This window comes from Danio rerio, chromosome 15 (assembly GCF_049306965.1).
Source record: "Danio rerio strain Tuebingen ecotype United States chromosome 15, GRCz12tu, whole genome shotgun sequence".
Lineage (NCBI taxonomy): Eukaryota > Metazoa > Chordata > Actinopteri > Cypriniformes > Danionidae > Danio > Danio rerio.
Window position 1 is genome coordinate 30,987,665 of NC_133190.1, and position 25,359 is coordinate 31,013,023.

A 25,359-nucleotide genomic window follows, 5' to 3' on the forward strand; every position below is an offset into this window, starting at 1 on the left:
TTAACTCAGTAAAAAGAAAAAAAGTTTGTTTCTTCTGAATTTTTACTTTAAAATAACGTGTTTCTAGAAGGAATATCATCTCATTAATATATTTTATTTATACTAGTCCTCCACATTCGATTCTATTTATTCCTTCATTCATTTTATTTTCAGATCCCTTTATTAATCTGGGGTCGCCACATTGGAATGAACCACCAACTTATCCAGCATATGTTTTACGCAGTGGATGCCCTTCCAGCTGCAACCCATCACTGGGAATCACCCATACACTCTCACATTCACTCACTGACAATTTTGCTTACCCAATTCACCTATAGCGCATGTCTTGACTGTGGGGGAAACCAGAGCACCCAGAAGAAACCCACGTAAACACGGGGAATGCCAAATGACCCATGCAGCCGAGGCTCGAACCAGCGACCTTTTTGCTGCAAGGCAACAGCGCTACCCACTGCAGCACAATGTGTTGTTTTCTTGGCCCAATTTACATTAGCTCATTCCAATACAAATCTTCAAACTATAAGATAGAAAAAGAAAAGTGCATATACTTTTGGGGTTTGGTTATTATATTATATGTATAGAAGTCCAAAGACACGTATAGATAAATTGAATAAACTAAATTGTCTGTAGTGTATGTGTGTGAATAAGAGTGTATGGGTGTTACTGGGAAACTCACACTCATTCACACACAAACACTACGGCCAATTTAGTTTATTGAATTCACCTATAGCGCATGCCTTTGGTCCAAGGAGGAAACCAGAGCACCCGGAGGAAACCTATGCGAACATGGGGAGAACATGCAATCTCCACACAGAAACACCAACTTACCCAGCCAGCTGGGGCTCAAACCTTGCTTCTTGCTGTGTTGTGACAGTGTTTAACACCAAGCCACTGTGCCACCATGTTTGAGGTTATTGGCATACATTATTTTAAACCCCTCTAATGAAGAAAGGAACAGTATAGTAGCACAAAAGACTAACAGGTTTTAATACTAAGAATTTAATAAAACTCCTCCAGACAAATGCACATAAGTTAAATTATTCATAAACTTCATTCATTCATGCATTTTCTTTTCGGCTTAGTCCCTTTATTAATCATGGGTTACCATAGCAGAATGAACTGTCAAGTTATCCAAAATATTTTTTTACGCAGCGAATGCCCTTCAAGCTGCAACCCAACACTGGGAAACACCCATACACACTCATTCACGCACATACACACATTTTTAACTTACCCAATTCACTTATTGCGCATGTCTTTGGACTTGTGGGTGGAACAGGAGCACCCGGAGGAAACCCATGCTAACACGGGGAGAAAATGCAAACTCCACACAGAAATGGCAACTGACTCAGCTGAGACTTGAACCTGCTACCTTCTAGCTGTGAGGCAACAGCATTACCCACTCCCTCTCATAAACTTTTCCTATTAATTTATTTCAGTTGTTTTTTTTGTCTGTTTTTTTTTAGCTGATCTGACCTTATTACATTGACACAATGTAGTTCAGCCAAAAATGTAAATTTACCCACCCTGCTTTTATATCCTTTTCTGTTGAACACAAAAGAGGATTTGTAAAATAATGGTAGAAACCTGGAAACTTTAGAAAAAAATATGGAACTCAGTTGTTACAGGTTTTTTATTCATTCATTCATTTTTCTTTGGCTTAGTCCCTGATTTATTGGGGGGTCGCCACAGGGAAATGAACTGCCAACTATTCTGGCATATGTTTTCCAGCTGCAACCCAGTACTGGGAAACAAAGACAGTGCTAATCAGCCATACAGATTTTCAACATTTTTTTAAAATAACATTTTAAAGGTGTATAAAAAAAGAAACTGGAAGGGCATCCGTTGCGTAAAACATGCTGGACAAGTCGGCGGTTCATTGTGCTGTGGCGACCCCTGATTGATAAAGGGACTAAGCCGAAAAGAAAATGAATTAATAAATGATGACAGGATTTTCAAGATTGGATGATGAAATATCCCTTAAAGTCCATAATATTGATCAAATCAGCACAAACAACATCCCTTTCTGTTCTATTAGGCTGTTATCTGTAAAACAGAATTACAGAATTGACTTAGTAGGCTACTAAGACACAGATGGCAGCACAAAATGATTACTCTATATATTCTCTCCCATGGCGCAGTAAGCAGCATCAGCATCAGCATCAGCATGTATGACAGAATCGCGCGCTGAAGTTCAGTGGCTCATCATAGGTGTGAGGAGTCAGGGAGTCTCTTTGGTCTGGGAAACGCGAGCCCTGCCTCAGCCTCCGCGAGCGAGCGTGCGGGCGCGCGCCTTTCAGTGTGTGACAGGGAGAACAGACGAGGAGGAGTGGAGAACAGACCGGAGAGCGTTAGCTTTAAATTACCTTTCAACACAGACGCACTGAATGTCAAGCTACTATGCAAAGAGGGATGCTGTTGAAGAAAAGGGAGAGAAATGCCCTTATCGGTCGTCTCGGCAATAACAATATAGCACGCGCCCTTTACAAAAGTAACTGATATCGCACAAAAGCAGCAGGGGAAACGGAACGGGGAGAAAGCAGCGGCGAACTATGCACTGAGGATGATTTCTGCCAGAAAAACTCCGGAGAAGAGTCGCTACCACCTGCATTATCTGGTGTGGAATAACAAACACCGGCAGCTGGAGAAAGAGCTCTCAGTGCGTGAGCAGGTAAGATGCGTTGGTTTCCGCGTGCCAGTCTCGCAGCAGATGATGCTCGGGGCCGCGCGTTTCTCTGAGGAAACTGATTCGGTTACTTCATTCGCCTTACAAAATGTGAAAAGTGATTCTTCATCATTTTCTGTTTCAGTAACGGCATTTATACGCAGTTAAGTGGTTATTTACTATAGACTATGTCCATTATAAACAGAAATGCGTGTAAAAAACCTTCACACCCTGGTTGTGTCTTCATACCTAGCCAGTTGCCTATCTAGGCTGCATTTTTGGGCGGAACGTTCGAACGCTTAAAGATGCTGTCTGTGTAGGCATCACACTATTCGACACACAGTCCATATTCTTTAAACCTCATGTTACATATGTGTCATTAAGGCGGAAACATTTTCTAAAATGCATTTTAGTTTTCTTTAAATTTTAGATGCTGTAAAACACAGAGAGAGAGAGAGAGGCTGCAGAATAAAGTGGCAGGGCATACAAAGGCAGTGGGTGAATGATGCTTACAGATCAGCCTACGTTTACCACCACTCACAGTTCCTGAGGAAGGATAGATGGTGTGTCAGGAGAGGGTGTGTTTGTCTTTCTGATCAGCCTTGTTCAAAAGAATAATTAATCCAATACATTACTCTTCTGGCCAGTGTAAAATTAATCTGTAATTTTTGGGTTGCATAACATTACTATGCTGCTCTACAATTTGGCATTATGTTTGGGTAAAATTCAAAAGGGAAATAAAAAAAGAAAAGCACAAAGGCAAAACGATTATGGTTTGTAGTGTGTTTAAATAAAGTAACATACTACTAGAAATTGATCATGTGAGCACAATTGCAGCATGTATGCATCAAAACCCTATTGTGTAATAAATTAGTTAAACAGTATTTATTTTCTGTAATTAAAAAGAAACCTCCATTGAATTGTATTGCATATACTTAAAAAATAACAAGACACAGATGGCAGTACGAAATGCTTTCTCTTTATCATGCTGCAGTGAGCACCAGTATGACAGAATCACTGATTGCAAACTAAAGTTCCACAGCTTATATAAGTGGAAATTCATATCAGGCAGAATCTGCTTTTTATTATAAACCATTTTTTAAAGAACTGTTTAAAAGAACCTTTCTCAAAGAAAAGTAAACATGAAATGTAAATTTACTCAATGCATTTTATTAATGTTTCTGCACAATTTAGCCCTGTTTTTTATTTATTTTGTCTCAAATGTTATTTAAATACCATAACCTGATCTTTGAGCCTTATGACAAAATTCTACCTAGGCTAGGCATGGGACAATAAGCGTTTTCAAGGTATTCCGTGGTTTGGAAAAGTCAGGGTTTTAAACAGTCAACATTTTCTGCTATTCCATTCATTAGGTATATGTAAGATTTTATATTTACATTTTTTCTGTTTGTTTGTTTGTTTATTAGGACAACAATATCTTCAGCACAAAAGATATCTAACGATGCCGTTTTAAATTGTATTTTTGTTTTTGAAACACAGCAGAAGTCAATGATTAATTTGATTTATTTAGCCTGATATGTTTATTACTCTAAATTATTATAAATATCTAAAAATAAAATTTTGTGTTCAAAGTTGTTGTCTTTTTACCCAAACAATTAAAAAAATCTATTCTAGAGCAATATTCACAATATTGTGAAGCCATGATATTTTTATCCAAGGTTATCATACTGTCAGAATCTTATACTGGCCCATGCCCACGCAGACCTGTCCAGTCATTTAATACACCTAAACCTGCTTCATCTTTCACTTGACTGAAGGCTTGCATTTATGCACCTCCATTCAATCTGATGGATAGAATCAAGCCCTCACCCATCATTTATTTATTTTTTGACAATCAGAGAATACAGAAGAAAATATCTCTCACGGCTATCATTACATTATCATTACTAATTACTAATTATTTGCACAATTCAAATTGTACATATTCATTGCACTTTGTTGCACTAATTCATCTTAAATTGTACATATCCACTACACATTCATTCCTTCATTCATTTTCTTTTCGACTCAGTCCCTTTATTAATCTGGGGTCGCCAAAGCGGAATTAACCGCCAATATGTATCCAGCATATGTTTTACGCAGCGGATGCCCTTCACACACATACACTCATACACTACAGACAATTTAGCTTACCCAGTTCACCTATACCACATGTTTTTGGAATTGTGGGGGGAACTGGAGCACCCAGAGGAAACCCATGAGAACGTAGGGAGAACATGCAAACTCCACACAGAAATGCCAACTGACCCAGTCGAGATTCAAACCAGCGACCTTCTAGCAACCTGTACAGCAACCTGTACATATATTCATCTACTGTAAATCTCTGTTCATGGTTAACACAACCTGTAATATTCACAGTACATCCATCTGTAAATATTACCCATCATTTTTCTAGAATTGCACTTTATAACTTGTACCTATATCCTGCACTTGCTGCTATTGCACTCCTGGTTAGACATAAACTGCATTTTGTTGCCTTGTACTTGTACATGTGTACTGACAATAAAGTTAAATCTAATATAAATCGAATCTAACCACATTAAGAAATAAATGCAACATTAATCCACTGAACTGTGGAACAGTCTGCAAATCAGTGCATTGATTTTTTTTAATCCGTCTTTAATCATTAATTAAAAAACAAAGAATGATGTAGTAACACTATTCATTTTTATTCCAGTAAAATGGAAATGCTATAATTTATGAAATGGGGCTATATGTTAAAAGTTCAATCGATTAATCTCTATTTTATTGCCAATGTGTGGACAGATTGTAATGACACTTCAAAAAGAGACCTTTTGTGTCTTCCCAGGTGTAACTATAAAATTCTGTACACTGATCATTAAAGGCAATTTTTGTCGGGAAAAAAGTGTGCAAACATTTATAAATCATTCAAAAAGCCTCTCTTCTGACCTATAACACAGGGAATGAATGCTTAAAATAATCAAGATAATTCAGATGATGCTGTAACATAAGTACAGAGCAAACATTTTTGTTTAATAGACGTCTAATAGACATCTAAACATAGACAGCTTGGCTGAAACAAGGCTAAAATTGGGCTGTCAGTGAAAATCTAATAGACATCTAAGAGTAGCCCAAAACTAGACTAGTCATTAAATAGATAGATTAGACAGACTGTGTATGTGTAGTCATTCATTTCTGTTTATTTGATGACTAGTCTAGTTTTGGCCTATTCTTAGACTATTAGATTTTGTATTTATTTTTGACAGCCCAAATTTAACCTTGTTTTAGCCAAGACCACAATGTTTAGACGTCTAATAAACATTTTTTAAAAACAAAAAATGCTTGCTGGAATGTTTCTTGCAAAAAAACAAAAACAAAAAAAAAGAATTAATTTTTACTTTTCTCTAACTTTTTTTTTTTCATCTGAATCCAAAAGAAGTAATGTTGAAGCATGTTAGTAACCACCAGTACCCATGCATGTACGTTTTTTCAAAAACTAAAAGAAAATCAAATTGTGCATTAAAATAAGAAGAAAAATATCTACAGGCTTGTATGCTGGGTAAACAAAATATATTTTATTTTAGGAGGTGGTAGGGGAGACTATAGCTTTAAATAATACACATTAAAGGACAACAAATAACACATTTCAAGCCACCCCTATTATTTTACATTATTATATTACTTTAGTGAAGCATATTCTCTAATAAGCAGAAGTTGGGACGCCTTACATCAATGTAATGGCTTACACTTTCTCTTATTTTAACTCTCTGCTTCAGGAGTTGGCATTACAAACTCATTTCAGCAAAGTCACAGCAGAGCCATTCCTGATTCCACCTTTGCAAATCCCAAACAAACAGTAACTCATTCCAATCCCAGCCGTCCTGTTCATGTGCCCATTCTTCTGGCTCAGGCTGAGGGTAATAATTCAGACCCCTAACCCACTGGATGATCACTGCCATATAAAGCACTTCCAGTTTAGCTGATTTACAGGCCGCTGACAGCGTAATCTATCCACGTTTGGCATGGTAGCGTGTCGCTCGATGAGTCAATCCGGCACCCTCCGGGGACGGGATGAGGCGCAAAGGGAGGTCAGTGCTGTCTAGATCGTTCCTCTCCAGTGAATGAGGCACGTCGTCACCCTGATGGCCGAAAAAAGTTGCTGCACCAGCACACAGGATTATAGGATAGATGTTAGGTGTCAGTGAAAGAACAAAGGGGGGAAATATAAGGGAGAGAGGAGGAGAATGAGGGACATGAATAGGAAGACAGGGCAAGGCAAGTTTATTTATATAGCACATTTTATACACAATGGTAATTCAAATGGTTTTACTTAAACAAGAATAAAAAACTAGTAAAGTAAAGTTTATAGACACACTTTATGGTGTCTTGAGAAAGCCAAGTCTGACAGTTTGAAGTAGCTTCAAAATTTTAATAATTGAAGTAGTTTTTCAGAAGTTTGATACAGTTGGTATAGACAAAGTCATTCCACTTGCCGCCCATCTTTTTGAACGCCTTTCGGGTAGTATGCTTGGGCATTCTGTTTGAATGGGGAAACATCAAATTTTTCAAAACTACTTGCCAAGCTAACGATTACATTTCATATTACGAATAACCAATAATATTGAACAACTACTGTCTGTTAAGCTTCATTTCTAAATGTTCGTCTCACACAAAATCTGCAGAAACACACGACTGGTCTGAGCACCTTCCCCGGAGAAATGTCATTCTGTAGCATTCGCTGATTGGTTCTTTTTACTAAAAGGCGGGCTTTATTTGCCATATAGTGATTGCTGATTGGCTCCTGTAATAAAAGGCGGGCTTTATTTGCCATGTAGCGATTGGTGATTGGCTCCTGTAATAAAAGGTAGGCTTTATTTGCCATTTAGCGATTGCTGATTGGCTTCTGTAACAGAAGGCGGGCTTTATTTGCCATATAGTGATTGCTGATTGGCTCATGTAATAGAAGGCGGGCTTTATTTGCCATTTAGCAATAGCTGATTGTCTCCTGTACTAGAAGGCGGGGTTTATTTGCCATATAGCGATTGTTGATTAGCTCCTATAATAGAAGGCGGGCTTTATTTGCCATTTAGCGATAGCTGATTGGCTCCTGTAATAAAAGGCGGGCTTTATTTGCCATGTAGCGATTGCGGATTGGCTCCTGTAATAAAAGGCAGGCTTTATTTGCCATTTAGCGATTGCTGATTGGCTCCTGTAATAAAAGGCGGGCTTTATTTGCCATATAGTGATTGCTGATTGGCTCATGTAATAGAAGGCGGGCTTTATTTGCCATTTAGCGATAGCTGATTGGCTCCTGTAATAGAAGGTGAGCTTTATTTGCCATATAGTGATTGCTGATTGTCTCCTGTACTAGAAGGCGGGCTTTATTTGCCATTTAGCGATAGCTGATTGGCTCCTGTAATAGAAGGCGGGCTTTATTTGCCATATAGTGATTGCTGATTGGTTCCTGTACTAAAAGGCAGGCGTTATTTGCCATTTAGCGATTGCTGATTGTCTCCTGTACTAGAAGGCGGGCTTGTTTGCCAAATTGGCTTCATTGGCCATGTTGACAGTTATACTTTTCCCCATTCAAAAGGATATGAGTGACATGTTTTGTGTATTCTATAGTCTTTGGTATAGATAAATATGTACATATGTGTCAGCATGTTTCTAGTATGGATTGGTATGTTTCTTGCTAGGTGGTTGCTAGGGTGTTCTGAGTGGTTGCTAGGGTGTTCTGAGTTGTTGCTAAAGTGTTGCCAGGGTGTTTCAGGAAGTTGTTAGGGTGTTGCTAGGGTGTTCCGAGTCATTGCTAAGGTGTTGCTAGGCGGTTGCTAGGGCATTACTAGGGTGTTTTGACTGTTAAGGTGTTGATTGGTAGTCTGAGTTAAATGAGGCCAACCTTAAGTCTGTATGACAGTCTGGCGGAACCTTATAAGGTCATAAAGTTTGGTCCAATGTTAAAGCAATGGGACTTTTCCGAATTTTTCTGGACAGTTTTCGGAAAACTGAGAGTCGGATCAGCTGATAAAGATATAGTAACTTAATTCAGTTTAGTTTGGAGCTCGTTTGGTGGTTGTAGTACATTCTAGAAGGAGATGCATATAGTCTCAGTAAAGGCACAGCTAAACAGACGTGTTTTAAGTCTTGTTTTAAGTGTGCCTAATGTTGGAGCACTTCTGATCATTTCTGGAAGCTGATTCCTGCAGCAAAGAGATTGGGTTGGTCCTGGAGGAGGAAAAAGAAGTTAGGGAAAGGAAAATAAAGCTCAAATTGCAGTTTGCCTTGACAGTGCCATAAAGCAGTCATGGGGGAGGAAGTGGACAGATGACAGCTTGGAGGAAATTGAGACTGAGTGAATGGAGAATGGATAGAGTGGGTGATTGAACGAGGAAAGCATTTGCCGGCTGATGCTTCTACAGAAGCCAGTCCAAGAAATAAGAGAAATTGTCGTGCAGGATGTAGATTTGTGTTTTTTGACTGAAGTCAGCAGTGTCTCAGCAAATGCACAACAACACGACGGCAGTTTCTGTACTCGTGGCCCTCTATCAGCACATTTGCTGTTGTCCACACATCTGTTCGGCTTTCAGGTTTGATATACTACCTTTCTTTTTGAACGCTTGTGCCTCCTGCTCTCCACTCGTAACCCAACACTAATTGCGACAGAGTGTTGTCACTGGGGACGGTGGAGAAGGGGGTTGCGGAGATTTGGTTAACATACGGGAAGCTTTTAACAGGCTGTCAAGCACCATAGCAGACAAAAAATAAGGAAATGACAAAAATTAGGAAATGAAAGGTAACACTCATGTCTGGTGTGATTAGAGTTTCTGATGTAATTTCACCACAAAATAATAAGCAGGAATACAATAAAGCACACAGACACACATAATAATCGATCTGTTGTACATGACCCGAGTAGGTGTCTGAACTTCGCTGCTTGTGCCTACTAGAAAATACTACAAGGCTCTGTTTCATCAACACTACTCATCTTTGTGATTTACATAGATGCTTGTTTTCCCAGTAAACATTCCCCTGTTCTAATTTGGATATGCAAACGTAACCTCAAGCTGTATTATGCGAAAACCGTAGGAGGAATAAAACCTCAAGTGCATCAGTTTTTTCCTCTTAAATGGAGAGTTCACCCAAAAATAAACAATTTGGTTATGTCTTTCTGTTAGTCCTGATGTTGTTACTAACTAAAATAAATAAAGACAAGTAAAAAAAGTTAAATAAATCCCACAAAAGATCAACAAAATGACTAAAACTTGAAATGAAAACTGAAAATAAAAGTGATAAAACCTTAACAGTATAAATAGCACTGGTTGCTTAGTTCAAACTCAGCCTGATCTCACGAGGAAATGTAACTATTTTATCAATGTAGTGTCTAATGCGTACAAATTCATCCAAGTTCAGTCGTATGAAAATGTAGGAACTTTTAAAAAGAGGTGTGGCACCCAACCCCACCCCTAAACCCAACCGTCATTGGAGGACAAACAAATCATACTAAATTGGACGAATGGGATTATACGATTTCATATCAATTAGCCACTAAATAAAAAAAGTTACAATCGCCGCAAGATATCATTGTTTAACCCTCTACTGCAAGCACAGTGTTGCCATATGGCAACATGATATTTATGTTAATCCCTGCCACTGTTTCTTTAAGACCAACATTTAAATTTTTTTGTTGTAAGAGAAGACCTTAGTTTAGCCAATGATGTGCTTTGGTTAAGTCACATGACGTGTAGTGTTTTTCTGTGGCGCGTTTTCTGACAGACTGGCGTTTATTGTGAGTAGTTGCTGAATGCACATGAAAACGTCAGTAAAAACAAAGCATCAACTCATGTCAGATCCTCAAAAAATCTGAGACATCACCTCCAGTAAGTTATGATGACATATTCATAAATCAAAAAAGTTTTTATTAAATTAGTTTTTTTGTAAATCTAGTGACAAATAAATTTCATGACCAAGAGAATGATGCAGATTGGACAATTGATAAGATCAATGATGGAGACAGTTCACGAAAATTAGCTCAGAGGCAGATATGAAAGGCGTAGTGTAGTATATAATAAATAAACAATAGCTACATTTCCATCAACCTATTTTTAAGTGCATTGTGGATATGTGCATAAAAAACGGTTGATGGAAACACCAAAATGCACATACATTTGGAAAATTTTATAACAAACACATGCGCATAATAACTGAATAGGATAAACTTTTTATTCTATAAGAAAATATGCGAATAAATTGCAATGAAAGCACTTTTACCGGTCATTCTAGAACAACTTTACCATTTCAGTATTAGTGTTTTTATATTACTAATGACCTCCAGAGTCTAGAATCAAAAGTGTCTGTGCCAAACACTGCGCTGTAAGGATTGCCTTCTGAGGCGCAAGTCAGTTATTAAATGAAGAAAAGATTCACGCAGCTTCTCTTATTGCAGCAAATTCCATTTTTACTGTTGATATTTGGCGCCAAACAATCAGGAAGTGACAATTTTGTTCTCTTTGACTCGTTGGATGGAAACGCTGCTTTATTCGCACATCTTTAATGAGATAGTCCAGTTTTGCAGGTATAGTTAATTAGCATTTTTGGATGGAAACACAGCTAATGTAACTACACAATTCTGATGCATCTGGATATGTTAGACTTGTTATTTATTTGTTAGAATATTTATGGAGGAAATACTTATACTTACTATACACAATAATGCAATATTTTGTTTTTTTTTCAATAATATTCACCAAAAAATGATGCAATAAATAAAAGCTGTTGGAATATCAGTTGTTGGAAAGTGTTTAAGGTGTCATTTATAAGTTCTGTGTTAAAGCGTATAATACTCCCAACACCAATTAAATCAAAATCAACAAGATTTCAAATAACAAAATTATTAATAATAAGGAAAGTTCTAAATGAGAAATTTCAAAGTTAGATCCACTATTGGACGTTGTTGCCATATGGCAACATATCATAAAGTCACATATCAAAAAATTTTTTTTACAGCACTCCAATTTAAGCCATTTTGAGAAAAAAAAGTCACATTTTTTATAGACCTATCATAATGCATCCAGGAGAGGGGTACACCTGTTAAAATACCTTTTTTTCTATAATGAATGTCAAAACATATGCTGCATAAGTTATCAGTTCATTCAGCTGTGGCGACCCCAGATTAATAAGGGGACACTAAGCTGATCAATGAATGAAAATCAATGAAAAAATGAATGTCAAGAAACACTTTTAATATTTCAGTTTTATGGACAAAAGCAATTAAAATATTCTTTAAAGTATAATATAAACCAAATTAAAAATACCCTTAAAAATGCGGGGTTATTTCATTTCAAACCTGGCTAAAATTTATGTTAATTTTGGTTAATTTTACCTAAATGAGTTTGTCCATACTTCACCCAAATTTGGCTTGAAAACAAAACATGTTAGGAGTGCATATATAAAAACAAAAGGATAATATAACATCTAATATTAGAGATACAGTTGAAGTCAGAATTTTTATCCCCTGTTTGATTTTTTTTCTTTTTTAAATATTTCCCAAATTATGTTTAATATAGCAAGGGAATTTTTTCAGTATCTGATAAGATTTTATCTTCTGGAGAAAGTCTCATTTGTTTTATTTCGGCTAGAATAAAAGCATTTGTAATTTTTTTTTAAAAACAATTTTAAGGTCAAAATTATTAGCCTCTCTAAGCTATATATATATATATATATATATATATATATATATATATATATATATATATTTTTTTTTTTTTTGATAGTGTAAAGAACAAACCATCGTTATACAATAACTTGCCTAATTACCCTATCCTGCCTGGTTAACCTAATTAACCTAGTTAAGCCTTTAAATGTCACTTTAAGCTGAATAAAAGTTTCTTGAAAAATATTTGGTCAAATAATATTCACTGTAATCATGGCAAAGATCAAATAAATCAGTTATTAGAAATGAGTTAGTCAAACTATTATGTTTAGAAATGTGCTGAAAAAAACCTCTCTCTGTTAAACAGAAATTGGGGAAAAAAATAAAAAGGGGGGCTAATAATTCAGGGAGGCTAATAATTTTGACTTCAACTGTATATAAACATAGTTAAACATAATATTAAGGATGCTATCCCTTTCAACTATCTGAAAAGAGTTCAGCAATGACCTCTCTCACTTCCTCCTTCCTCTTATCTCAACCCTGCAGCTCTGTGGCATTTACCGGAGTAAAGCGAAGGACATGTCATCACTGCTCGTTCAGATTTCCAGGATATCATGGACACTAAAACGGCCAAATCCAAAAACAGTTTGGAGTTTAAAATGGAACTGTGTTTTTTGTATAGCCTTTTTTGTCCCATTGTGTTGTTTCTACAGTATTTATTCCCTAACATTATCTCAGAATTGATGGCTGTATTGTGTTTTGGTGCAGTCGTGGTTGGTTTGTGCCTCCCACACTGTGAAGCGGTCGTCTCAGCCCTTAAAGCCCAAGCCTCGGATGCCGATCTCCAGAATACGAACTGCACCGTGGGTGTGTGTCAACCTCCAGTGACACAATAGCGCATAAAAAGTCGAACAAGAGCCCGTATTTCTCCCTCCCTCGCAATACGTCTGCCCAGACTTATTTAAAGAATCTGTAAGTTCTTGTTCACTTCTCTCCTGGGTTGCATCCTCGTCAGTGCAATTCATTTCCTTCTTCTGACACATTACAGCCTTTAAGTGCTCCTGCGTATTGAAGTTGTTCTGTCTTGTCTGTCTTCAAACTAACGGCCGTTTAAGTGAAGGTGCTGAGGCACATGATCGCATTAACATGAGGAACACTGTGCATGTATATCAATGCATGTATGCGTATTTTTATGCACACGCCACACAAGAGATTCTGTGTAAAGCCTTTAGCAGAATCCATCCCAATGCTGCGATTTGCACTCCACACACACACGCACACATATGATTTTCTTCTGCCTGCCTCCCACATGCACAGTTTGGACTTCCAATGAAAGATTGATGTTGGTTTAAGTAGCTGCCAGAGAACATTAGCCAAGGCAGAAAGAGTGCAAGAGCAGATGCACCAGCCAGAGATGACTATCAATAATGCAGTCTCCAGCAGGCTCAGAACTAAGAGAGAGAGAAGAAGAAGATGAGATAGGATGGACAGCTACCATATTTTCCGGAAAATAAGTCTGTGTCGAAATTATATTGTTGGGAGACACTGATAAGTTGCGCCTGTGCAGGAGTCTGATTTTATAGCTTTGTTCAAGCATAATGTAGTGGATGCTACAAGTAGCTCTAAATAAAGAGTAACATAAATTTGTTTTAGTTACTCTCACACACACCATAAATCATTTGAAGTTTCAGGATGGAATAAGACAAATGTAAATCTAAAAGGAACAGAAATGATATTGGCGTTCACTATTACCAACATTTACTATAAACATTGTGCCAAATCTAAAAAGTAAACGTGGAGTAATTGGGATGTATTAATTAGTTTTTTTATTGCCAATCCCAGCAAACAATAGTGTGTTTAATAGTCGTCTAATAGATATCTTAACATAGACAGCTTGGATAAAACAAGGCTAAACTTGGGCTGTTAGTAAAAATCTAATAGACATCTAAGAATATCCCAAAACTAGACCAGTGGTCAAATAGACAGATTAGACAGACTTTATATTTGTAGTCATTCATTTCTGTTTATTTGATGACTAGTCTAGTTTTGGGCTATTTTTAGAAGTCTATTAGATTTTCACTGAGAGCCCAAATTTAGCCTTGTTTAGGTCTAGACAACTATGTTTAGACGTATATTAGGCATCTTTTTAAAACAAAAAAATGCTCGCTGTAATGTGAAGTGGACGCTGACAACAGGGAGTGAGGATCCAAATGCAGGGTTTATTATACAGAGACGGTCAGGTAAGCCACGGTCACAATGTGGAGCAAACAGATGTATGCAGGAAATCCAGTCATAGTCATAAAACAGTCAAATGGTCAGGCAGCAGACAACATAAACAAACAAACCAAACCAACAAGGCAAGGATCAAACACGGCAAGGCAGTGCAAACGCGTCATAATTCTCACAGTACACTTTACAAAACTCAGCAACTTCTGTGTGTTTGTGTGCTGACTTTATAGTCCATGTAATCAGTTCATGAGCAGCTTCAGCTGTGAGTGTTTGCAATCAGACAGGATCTAGGGCAGGTGTGTGAGTGATGCATGGCTGAAACTTGTAGTTCTTTTGCTGGCAGATTTGTAGTTCTCCAGCGATCTGCATGGGCTAGATCGCTGGTGACTGTGACAAATAGACATCTAAGAATGGCCCAAAACTAGACTAGTGGTCAAATAGACAGATTAGACAGACTTTATGTGTAGTCATTCATTTTTGTTTATTTGATGACTAGTCTAGATTTGGCCTATTCTTAGACCCAAATTTAGCCTTGTTTTAGCTAAAATGACTATGTTTAGATGTCGATCAGACATCTGTTAACAACAAAAAATGTTTGATGGGATGTTTAAACTGCTCTAAAAGGAATTGAGATGTTCTAAAGTTAATTGTTTGAGTTTTTTTGTTGAACATAAATGAAGATTAGAGGCGGCACAATGTGTGTATGTTCTGGTCCTCCAGGTTAGGGGTTGAGCGTTGGGCTAACAACCCACCTCGTAAATGAGACGTTACGAAACACCAACATGGTGCGGCTAAATATCAACTTCGATACAAATGTAAAAAGTATAAATAAAGATAGACAGTACTAAATAATGTTGTAAAAACAACCACAGACTTCCACAGTATTTCTTATGCATATTAGTGGCAGTTTTATTGTTGAAAACATCTTGTTTTGTCTTCAACACAAGAAAGGAATCTAAAATGTTTAGAACCCCTTGAGTGCGAGTAAATAATGTGAAAATTAAGTTGTTGGGAATCAAACTAAAGAGCATTGAGAGTATTTACAAAGAAAGAGGATAAAATAAGGCTATCATGATTTTCAGTGATGAGAGACATCCTTTATCATACACCTTCAATTTGTTACCATCTGTCCCACCTACTGGAGTTTGCTGAAACAATAACTAGACTTATTCTGCTGCATCATACAGAGTATACATCAACAGGGCTTAGAAATAAAGATGGATATCTGCCTTGGATCAGAGAGTTTCATGCCAGCTGATGGATCTGTCATTTGGTCAACTGAGCTATAACCTTATAATTGTTTTAGCTATTTGTGAAACTAAGTTGTTTGGAATAAAAATAAAGAGCATTGATAGAATATGCAATAAAAAGAGTATTAAAAAGGCTATCATGATTGTCAATGATGAGGTGCATCTTTTATCATACACCTTCAAATTGTTACCATCAGGTCATTGGTATAGTGTTCCTAGATGTGTAAAAAAAAGGATAAAAATTATTATCTATACCCTAAGCAATTACGTTTTTAAATTGCTCCTCTCTCAGTAGCAGTGGATGGTTAGTAGACTGGATATTTATTTAGAGTAGGGGTATTATGGTACTTTAGGTTTTTAAAAGATTTATTTATGTAAATGCTAAATGTGAGATGTCAGATGTCTGTGTGAGTGTATGCTGCAAATGAAATTTCCCTACGAGGACAAATAAAGTTAACTAACTAACTAACTACACTTTTTGGGTGAAATATCCCTTCTTTATTTTGACTATGAACTATGGGTGAAGTATCCCTTTAAAAAAAACTTCCCTGATTCTAGGTCGTCGATGAAAGCCTGTAGGCCTACTGACAATGTTTTCGCTGAAAAAAATCAATAAATGGATGTTTATATGCTCCCAAAAGCCTTTTTTCCATGCTGATACATAAAAAATGCCCATAATATTGAAGATAATATAATAACGACAGAGCCATTTTTTACTTAAATGTCAATGTGTCATATAAGGATGAATCTATAATCTCACATAAATGTATATAGTCTGTAGTCTCAAACATAATTTATAATCAAACTATTCTAATGATGTAGTTTTAATCACCTCGTTTGTATACGTGATGCTGATGTCCACATCTTTAATGAGATGCTTTCTTAACAGCTGTTTTCTCTTTTTTGTAGGTTATTTTGTTATTGACATATTTACATGTTCATCTAAACAGAAAACATTTATGGTACAACTTTTTTTTTGTACTTACATTGCTAATGAAGCAATAGTATCTGGGAGCAGACTTGAAGTTGCAAGCTGAGACTGCATATTTCAGAGATGCAATGTCAGACACAATGCACTCAGTAAAGATAGTGACTATAGCCCTGCATTTTTTTTCATGCCTCGAGGGCCGGGTTTTGGGCCAATTTTTATGTCATAGCTAGCACCCATATTGGGCTTTGTGCCTGCATTAGAAAAAATGTTTAAAAAAAGCATAATGAGATCTAATGGGTGCTGTCCAGAAGCGCCAGTGATGCTTTGCGCATATAGATTTTCAGCCACGTGCAACGGAGAACATAAAGAGAAAAATCACCAATCGTGAACTTAAAACAAAAACCGCTATGTGAAAAACGCTAGAGGAAAGGCAAACTGTATATATTTATATTTATATATATACAGTTAAAGTCAGAAATATTAGCCCCCTGTTTATTTTTCCCCAATTTCTGTTTAACGGAGAGATTTTTTTCAACACATTTCTAAACATAATAGTTTTAATAACTCATTTCTAATAACTTTTTTTCTTTGCCATGATGACAGTAATTAATATTTTACTAGATATTTTTCAAGACACTTCTATGCATCTTAATGTGACATTTACAGGCTTAACTAGGTTAATTATGTTAACTAGGCAGGTTAGGATATCTAGACAAGTTATTGTATAACAATGGTTTGTTCTGTAGATTTAAAAAAATATATATATATATATATAGCTTAAAGGGGCACATAATTTTGACCTTAAAATGTTTTTAAAAAAAAATTTTTTTTACAACATTTATTCTAGCCGAAATAAAACAAAAAAAACTTTCTCCAGAAAAAAAATATTATCAGACATACTGTGAAAATTTCCTTGCTCTGTTAAACATCATTTGTGAAATATTTTAAAATATAGAAAAAAAAATAAATGGGAGGTTAATAATTCTGATTTCAACTGTATTTTTGTTGGTCAATTAATTAATAGATAAAAATATTAATGGTTTCAGAGAAGCCTATAAGCTAGTGACGTCACTTTGAGGAGTAGGGTGAGGGGTGGGATTAGGTGTGCGCTTTGAAAATGCATGCAGCTCACCTTGCAACTGCACCAAGTCTGCATCCAGAATCCTCTCCCATCAAAGACTGAAAAAATAAATACTGTTAGTATATCCAATGCAATCCCATGGCAGTTTATAACATTTTGATTGAGTGGCTAATTCATAATAATGTGCTTGATCTCAGTCATGTTGTACATGTTAGCATGATTTGCTCACTGCTTAATTAGGGATTAGGTGAACTTGTATAAATTTGTACGAATTAGCCACAATATGTCAGAAAAGTTATGTTTTCTTGTGAGATTGACGTGGTATATCAGGGAACTGCATCACATTCAGTCTCTATGTTATGTGCCGTTACACAAAAGCACAAGTTGCATTTTATTTAACAGCCACCGGTGCCGCTATTAACAAAAGTTTGTGAATTATACTTGCATCCCCTTTACATCAAAAATACATTATATGAAATAGAATTGATGCTAAAATGTGAGGAGGGACCCTAGAGATGATGTAATATTGTCAGTGTGATGGGGAAAGATTAGAAATGTAGTGATGAACATGTATTGGAGCAGGCGAGTATGTTTGTTGCAGGGCTGTCAGCAAGATGCAGTGTAGGTGGGTTAAAAGAGTTCCAGTCAGAGCAGGAGAACTGTAATGTGTAGGTGTTTCAGGTAGGATTATTATTATTATTCTGGATGACGGCCCTCTTTGCTCTAGAAACCTTACAAGGATTTACCATGGTAACTGAAGTTTTCACCAAAAAGCTTTTTTTTCAGTTGTATACAGTTGAAGGCAAAATTAATAGTAATTTTATCTTATTTTTAAAGAGGTGGTCCACTACAAATATCATATTTTAAACTTTAGGTGATGTACAATGTAGATGTGTGAACAGATAACATCTCTGAATGTAAGATGCACAAAGTTCAATGCAAAGGGAGACATTGGCTTTTACAGGGTTAGCTTAGCAAAGCCTACAGCAAGTTTGGGGACTACAAAAAAATACATCCGGGCTAGTGAGATCACAAGGGCACAAAGAGAGAAGTGCTTACTATTTCATTTTAATTACGTTCCAGATAACTATGATAAATATGTAGCTCTAGCATTTGACAAAGGACAACTTCCAGAATCTCTCTCAGTTCAGTGCTGGATTCGGTTTAATCTCCTCCAACAGACGAAGCTGAGGATTGTGAGACATAACCTTCAGGTATTTTTTATTTGTTAAAATTGAGCAATTACATGCAAAGTTTCTAGTGTTAACGGTATATTGTGGCGAGGATGTAAACAAGGATGTAAACAACAGGAAATTCTGTTTGGCACCATTTACAAATAAGCTACAAATTCATATTTATCCGTCAAACCGCTGTAAATACCCACAATCTTCAGAATTTTGTTAGCTGACCAATCAGAGCCTCTTGAGGGCCGGCCTTTCAGAGGAACTAGGATATATTTTTTCATTTTAGCATGGTAGCTGTCTATAATCAAATTAAGATTTACAGTATGAAACAAAATAACATGATTTTCTACAAGTGAAGCATGAGCACACATTGTTTTGCATCTTATAAACACAACCAAGCCTTAAAAATACACTGTGGACCACCCCTTTAAAATATTGTTGTTTAACATGTAAATTTTTCACACATTTTTAAACAAACTAAATTCAATAATAACTCATACAAAAATATCTTGTGATGAATCATTAAAAAAAATCTTATGATGACATATTGCAGATCACACTGCAGCACTAAAAGCAGATAATATGCATATAAACATATGCTTGTGACTGTGTGAGTGTGTGTGTTTTAATAGAGAAATCTTTGTAACATTATCAATGTCTTTACTGTCTCGTCAAGCATTAATAGAACAGTATTATTTTACAACTTGCATAATAACATTCTTAGTGATTTGTAGTGCATTGTGATGTGGCTAGCAGTAAGAGTCTATTCCAGTCCCTAGATATGGGTCTTGTCCCTCCTGTACCTAAAGTCTCCTGGAGTTCACGTTCGTTTTATTGCGTATCGGTTCCATTGAAAATTGCTTGCTGTGAAAAACAGATCGCTTACTAAGGTAATAGCAAAGCTCTCCTCAAAACAAAAAGACCTTTTCTTCATGTGCTTTCTCATGTTAAACCACATTTAATTAACTAATATGTGTTTGTTAATTATTTAATAATATATAAAAAGAGATATTAACACAATTTAATAAAGCTAATACCAATTATTGGAAGGTTTTAACACAATAAGAAAGATCCTATGCATAGATCAAGGCAGTATTTATGATGTGAATTTAATACACAGTGTTAGAAATGAACTTGAAAATTGAACAAAAGCAATAGCGATGCTTTCTTCAGCATGGTCATTAACTATGGTAAATCTAGTAAACCGCACAGGAAGAGAGATGACGTTTGGTGTGTTTGACTGTATTTGTTTGTGGCTGTCTGATAAGATGAGATAAGCCAGCGTCTGTGTTGGTGTTATTTTGCGTGTGTTGTCTAGCGTGTCTCACAGTGTGGTATATATAGCAGCATTTCGGGTCACCAGAAGGCCAGCCTGAAACAACTGATGCTTCTCCTTCGTTCTGTCCTCGTCTCACTGCCATTAATCTGTCTTCCCGAGTTACACGTTTCTCTCCGTGTTTCCCTGAAGCCCTCAGAAGCAGTTATCAATCTCATTGAGCTAGTCTTTGCTCACCGGCTGCAGCATGTACACCTCCTGACAGCGATCTGCTTCTCTCTTTCCCTCAGCGTCAGTCATCTGAGGCGTCTCTGGTGTCAGGGTTGAGCGGAGATTCCCAAAGGACTGATGTGAGAGTCCTCATACACTTAAATCTGCAGTTTTCTCTCTCGCTCGTCCTGTGTCTTCTATCTGAGCTCCTCATGCAGGGTTGCCATAGCAACGTCGCCTGTCCACACCCTCTTTTTTTTCTTCATCTGGCTCTGGGGACCTGCCGGGTGTTTTTCTAGCTTGAGGCCCTCAGGGGCCGCTGGGGCCTCAGTTGTTGCTGCTGAGTGCCGTTATGATGGTGCGAAAGGGCCCGACTAATTGCAGAGCAGGCAGTCCCACACACTGGAGTTTGCTGTAACAATAACAGGACTTATTCTGCTGCATCATACAGAGTATACATAAACAGGGCCTAGAAATAAAGATAGATAACAAGGATCAGAGATTTTCATTTCATTGTGCTATTTTTCTCATTTTAAATAAAAGCCATATATATGAAAAACTAGAACAAAACACTATAAATGTACACTACCGGTCAAAAGTTTGGGGTCAGTAAGATTTTTAAAGGGTCACGAAACACCAAAACACATTTTTTGAGCTGTTGACAGTCGTATATGTGTCCCACACTGCTAAAAACACTATTAAGACACCTATATTTCACTAAAAAGTGTAAATTGGTTGTTTTTGCGTTATTTCAAGCAAATTCGTACTTCCGGCTTGAAACGAATTTTTGAAGCTGCGTCACGGCCATGACATAATAGCGTTGTATTCCAGTGTGCAGACTGGACGCCTGTGCCAGAGTGTGTCTTATTACGTCTTACAGTGTGTTGCATTAATGCATGAGTAAGGCTTGGTTCAAACCAATCAGCGCGGTTTATTGTGCAACTTCATTAATATTCATTACTTTCACAGTGTTTACACGACAGAGACGCCACGTTGTGTTGGCAAAACAAGCGTGAAGTGTTGCTTTTATTGTTTGCTGCCGTTAAGTTTCGTTTTCATTTTCTCTCTGTGAGAGCTCAGCTGGAGTCACGTGTGGATTAACAGTGTACGCGACGCTCGACAACAATAACTTACGTGTCTAAGGAGGGTTATTGTTTACCTGAGAGCTGTTCTCATCTGCAAACGCTGAGATCCGGATTCGCTTTAGTCTCCTCTTAATAAAGACGCGGCTCTTGTTGCTGTTGATTGTCCTGTCTCTACAGATTTGGTAAGTGAGCGACCAGTGCTCTGTAAACATGTTAGCACCACAACCAAACTTTAACCTCGTGTAGGGTTTTTACCGCATTTAGTGACCGGAATAACACACGCGGCTTTCTGATGCTACCTGCCGTGTGCATCTAAGTTTCCGGGAAATGCTGAGGTTTTTTTTTTCTCTCATTAGCCGTGCGGTATCAAACATTGCATAAAAAATACACGCTTAGAGCAGTTCCTCGAATCAAATATCTCGTTTGTCGCGAGGGAGATGACTGAATTCCCTGAATGAAACAGCCAAACTGCAGTTAAAGTCCACCATTTAATAATTTGGCAAATAATTCGACTACAGATGTCCATGTAGGTTAAACACTATCACTTTCTCCTGTGTGTGTCTGTGTGTATTTTGATTCTGAAATTCTGAAACGTGCCCAAATAGACACTCCCACACCCTCCCACTTTTCTTCCTCCTACACTCCCCCCTAAACAGAGCTGGACACGCCCACTTTTCTGACTTTTTTTCAAAGTAGAGGTGTGAAAACACCCTGCTGAAACGTTTTAAAATGTTTTAAAATAAACTTCTCCTGCAAGGCTGCATTTATTTATTATTATTATTAATAACAGTATTATAGGAAAATAACAATATTAATATTTGTAATAATAATTTATTTATTAATAATTTATAAATATTAATTTATATATATATATATATATATATATATATATATATATATATATATATATATATATATATATATGAAATAGTTTTTTTTTATCTATTTTTTAAATTATGTCAATATGCTTACTTAAAAAGGTTAATAATAAATAACTAAATAAATAAAAAATAACTAAATAAATACACACATATAGAGAAACCCCAATATAACACAGCGAGAAATACCATTTTGGTGTTCAAATTGAAATGTACAAATTCTGACTGTACTTATAAAAATATACAAAAGACAAAGTGAATCGTTCACTTTCTTTTCTTATTTATATCTTATTTCCTACTTTATCAGGGGTCGCCACAGTTGAGTTAACCGCTCAAAAGAGTTAGTGATCATGCTAGATTTTTATTACATTTTAAATGATGTAAAACTTTTACTGACAAATGGGTATTACATAGTGGTTAGAAGAACAACCACAAGTAATCATGAATTTACAGTTATATATTGCAAGATAAATGTATCACTCACTTGGGGAAAATTAAAAACTGAATGCTCAAAAAAATGTAGACAAGCTTTATGTTGAGCTGTTACTAGGGTAAGTTAGGTGTTCACTGCCTTGGCACAGCCATATCACCCTGTAGCCCAAGACTGAAGCTTATTTACTGAAGCTAAGCAGGGCTGATGTATGTTTAGCTTGTTTGAACATGTCTTCCGAACTCAGGCGTGCACCCGTGAACCGTACCCGAGTCCGCCTGTCCGCAGGTGTACTGGGGTTCAGAGGGAAAAAAGACAGTGTGAACACAAACCAACCGAGGAGGTGGCAAGGGGAGACATTTAGGGTGCTTTCACCAAGTGTGAAAGCACCCTAAAAATCCCATGGCACTTCTCGTAAAGAGTAGGGGTCTAACCCCAGTATCCTGGCCAAATTCCCTCCATCTGCCCTTACCTATCATGGCCACCCAATCATCCCCATCTACCGAATTGGCTCTATCACTGACTTTCCACGTTGTCCTGTGGCTGCCATCACATCAACCTTGTGAATGCTGCACACTGGTGGTGGTGTAGAGAGACTCCGTCATGATTGTGAAGTGCTTTTGGTGTATCCCCATACACGATGAAGGCATTATATAAATACACATTACATTACATGAGCAGTAGCCACACTAGCAGCACTAACTGGATAAATAATGCACTATGCACACACAGACATGGAAACGAACAAGCACACAATACAGTACAGACTGTGTAGTGTGAAGTGTAAATAAGTGCAGCAAGTTAATCAGTACAGTACAGAACTCTGAAGCAGCTCAACTTAAACCCTGGGGTAATAATATGTTTCCATTACCACACACCCATTCGCAAAGCATCATCAAAAACAGCAAACATGGCTCACATACAAGTCCCTAAATAAAGCTGTCCTGACTCTCATTTCTGCTCCACATACGCCATTCGCCATGCGCAGCCTGTCGTGACCTTGCTTTCCCAGGGTGCACTTATAAATATGGACACGACCACAGCCGGCCAACTCATCAAATAATGATTAATGGGTCACCCTGCATCTATAAACACAAGCATATTTACTGAAAAGTGTGGAGGTGAAAGGAATGATTGTGCTTTCGTTTTGATGACAGTGAGCGATGGTCTTATTATGAGAGAGGGGAATCATAAACTATTGATGACGTTCACATGAAGAAATACTAAAGTCATTTATAAAGTGTATTATACTAAGTAGAATATTTACAACACTGTCAATAAATGCTGCTGGATACTGTAGTATTAACCACAGTGAACTGATAATCTTCAATACATAGTGTAGTATACTAAAGATTCTATTGACGTTTTTTATTATTACTATAGTTATTGTATTACCATAGCAACTTTAGATCTACAACTGTACCATACGCTTTAAAAACACTACACTGCCTGACAAAAGTCTTGTCGTCGATCTCAGCAGTAAGCCCAACAGATAATGACTTCTAGTTGATCATTTGGAAAAGTGGCAGAAGGCAGATTTTTCTGATGAATCATCGGTTGAACTGCATCACACTCCTCACAAATAATCAGAAGAACTATTGGAACCTGCTCGTACCTAAGATTCTCATAGAAATCAGTCAAGTTTGGTGAAGGAAAAATCATGGTTTGGGGTTACATTCAGTATCAGGGGTGTGCAAGAGATCTGCAGAGTGGATGGCAACATCAACAGTTTACATTACAAACCACAGGAGAGGGCAAATTCTTCCACAGGATAGCGCTCCTTCTCATACTTCAGCCTTCACATCAAAGTTCCTGAAAGCAAAGAATGTCAAGGTGCTCCAGAGTTGGCCAGCACAGTCACCAGACATGAACATTTTTGAGCATGAACTCTGGAAGTCCTGCAAGATGCTTTCTTTGCCATTCCAGATGACTTTATCAGTATGGATGCAGTTGTCCAAGCTGATGGGAGTCATACACAGTATGAATTATTTTCCCACTGCACCATGTCTTTATATTCCTTACTGTTCTTGATTTCTGTTAAATGACAAGACTTTTGTGTAAGCCTTACTGTCCTAATTAAATAGTTAAAAATCAAGGCAAGATCATATTTTATTTTGGTAAAATAAGCTTAATCTAGAGGCCTTTGCCCTACTTCAGATACCAAATAATCAACTAAGTCAAGTTAATAGACTTTTGTCAGGTAGGGTATTCTTATATTATTTATATCCTATAAATTACTGTAGCATTATTTTTATGGGTATAGTTGATTGGCTCAAATTGGGAGCCTTCAATCATGTAAGAGTTGAAGGAAACAGTATGGCTGGTTTTTACAAGCGTGGAATCACAGTGTACTTAGCGCCCATCTCAGTTTGATTGCAGAACTATATCTCACTGCGGCTGTTGGGTGTCATGTGAGCACGATCTGTGTCATGTTCAGGAGCCATGTGTTAATTATTGCCTGTCTCTACACTTTTCCATCCCTTTTTCTCTTCTGCCTTACTTTTCCTTACTT

The 25,359-nt window shown here is 37.0% G+C and overlaps 1 protein-coding gene across 3 annotated transcripts in view; it reads left to right on the plus strand.

The window, feature by feature from the left end:
* The first annotated feature begins 2,294 nt into the window (after window positions 1-2,294).
* Window positions 2,295-25,359, plus strand: part of ankrd13b (ankyrin repeat domain 13B) — a 59,123-nt gene continuing 36,058 nt past the window's right edge. For 2 of the 3 annotated variants that reach the window (XR_012390552.1, XM_017350985.4), the window contains exon 1: window positions 2,295-2,668. Coding sequence is in view for 2 of the 3 variants with exons in the window: in XM_017350985.4 (XP_017206474.1) it covers window positions 2,561-2,668 (108 nt within the window). In the remaining variant the exon portion in view is untranslated. The remainder of the gene's footprint in view (window positions 2,669-25,359) is intronic. The other variant, NM_001030229.2, reaches the window with a different exon arrangement.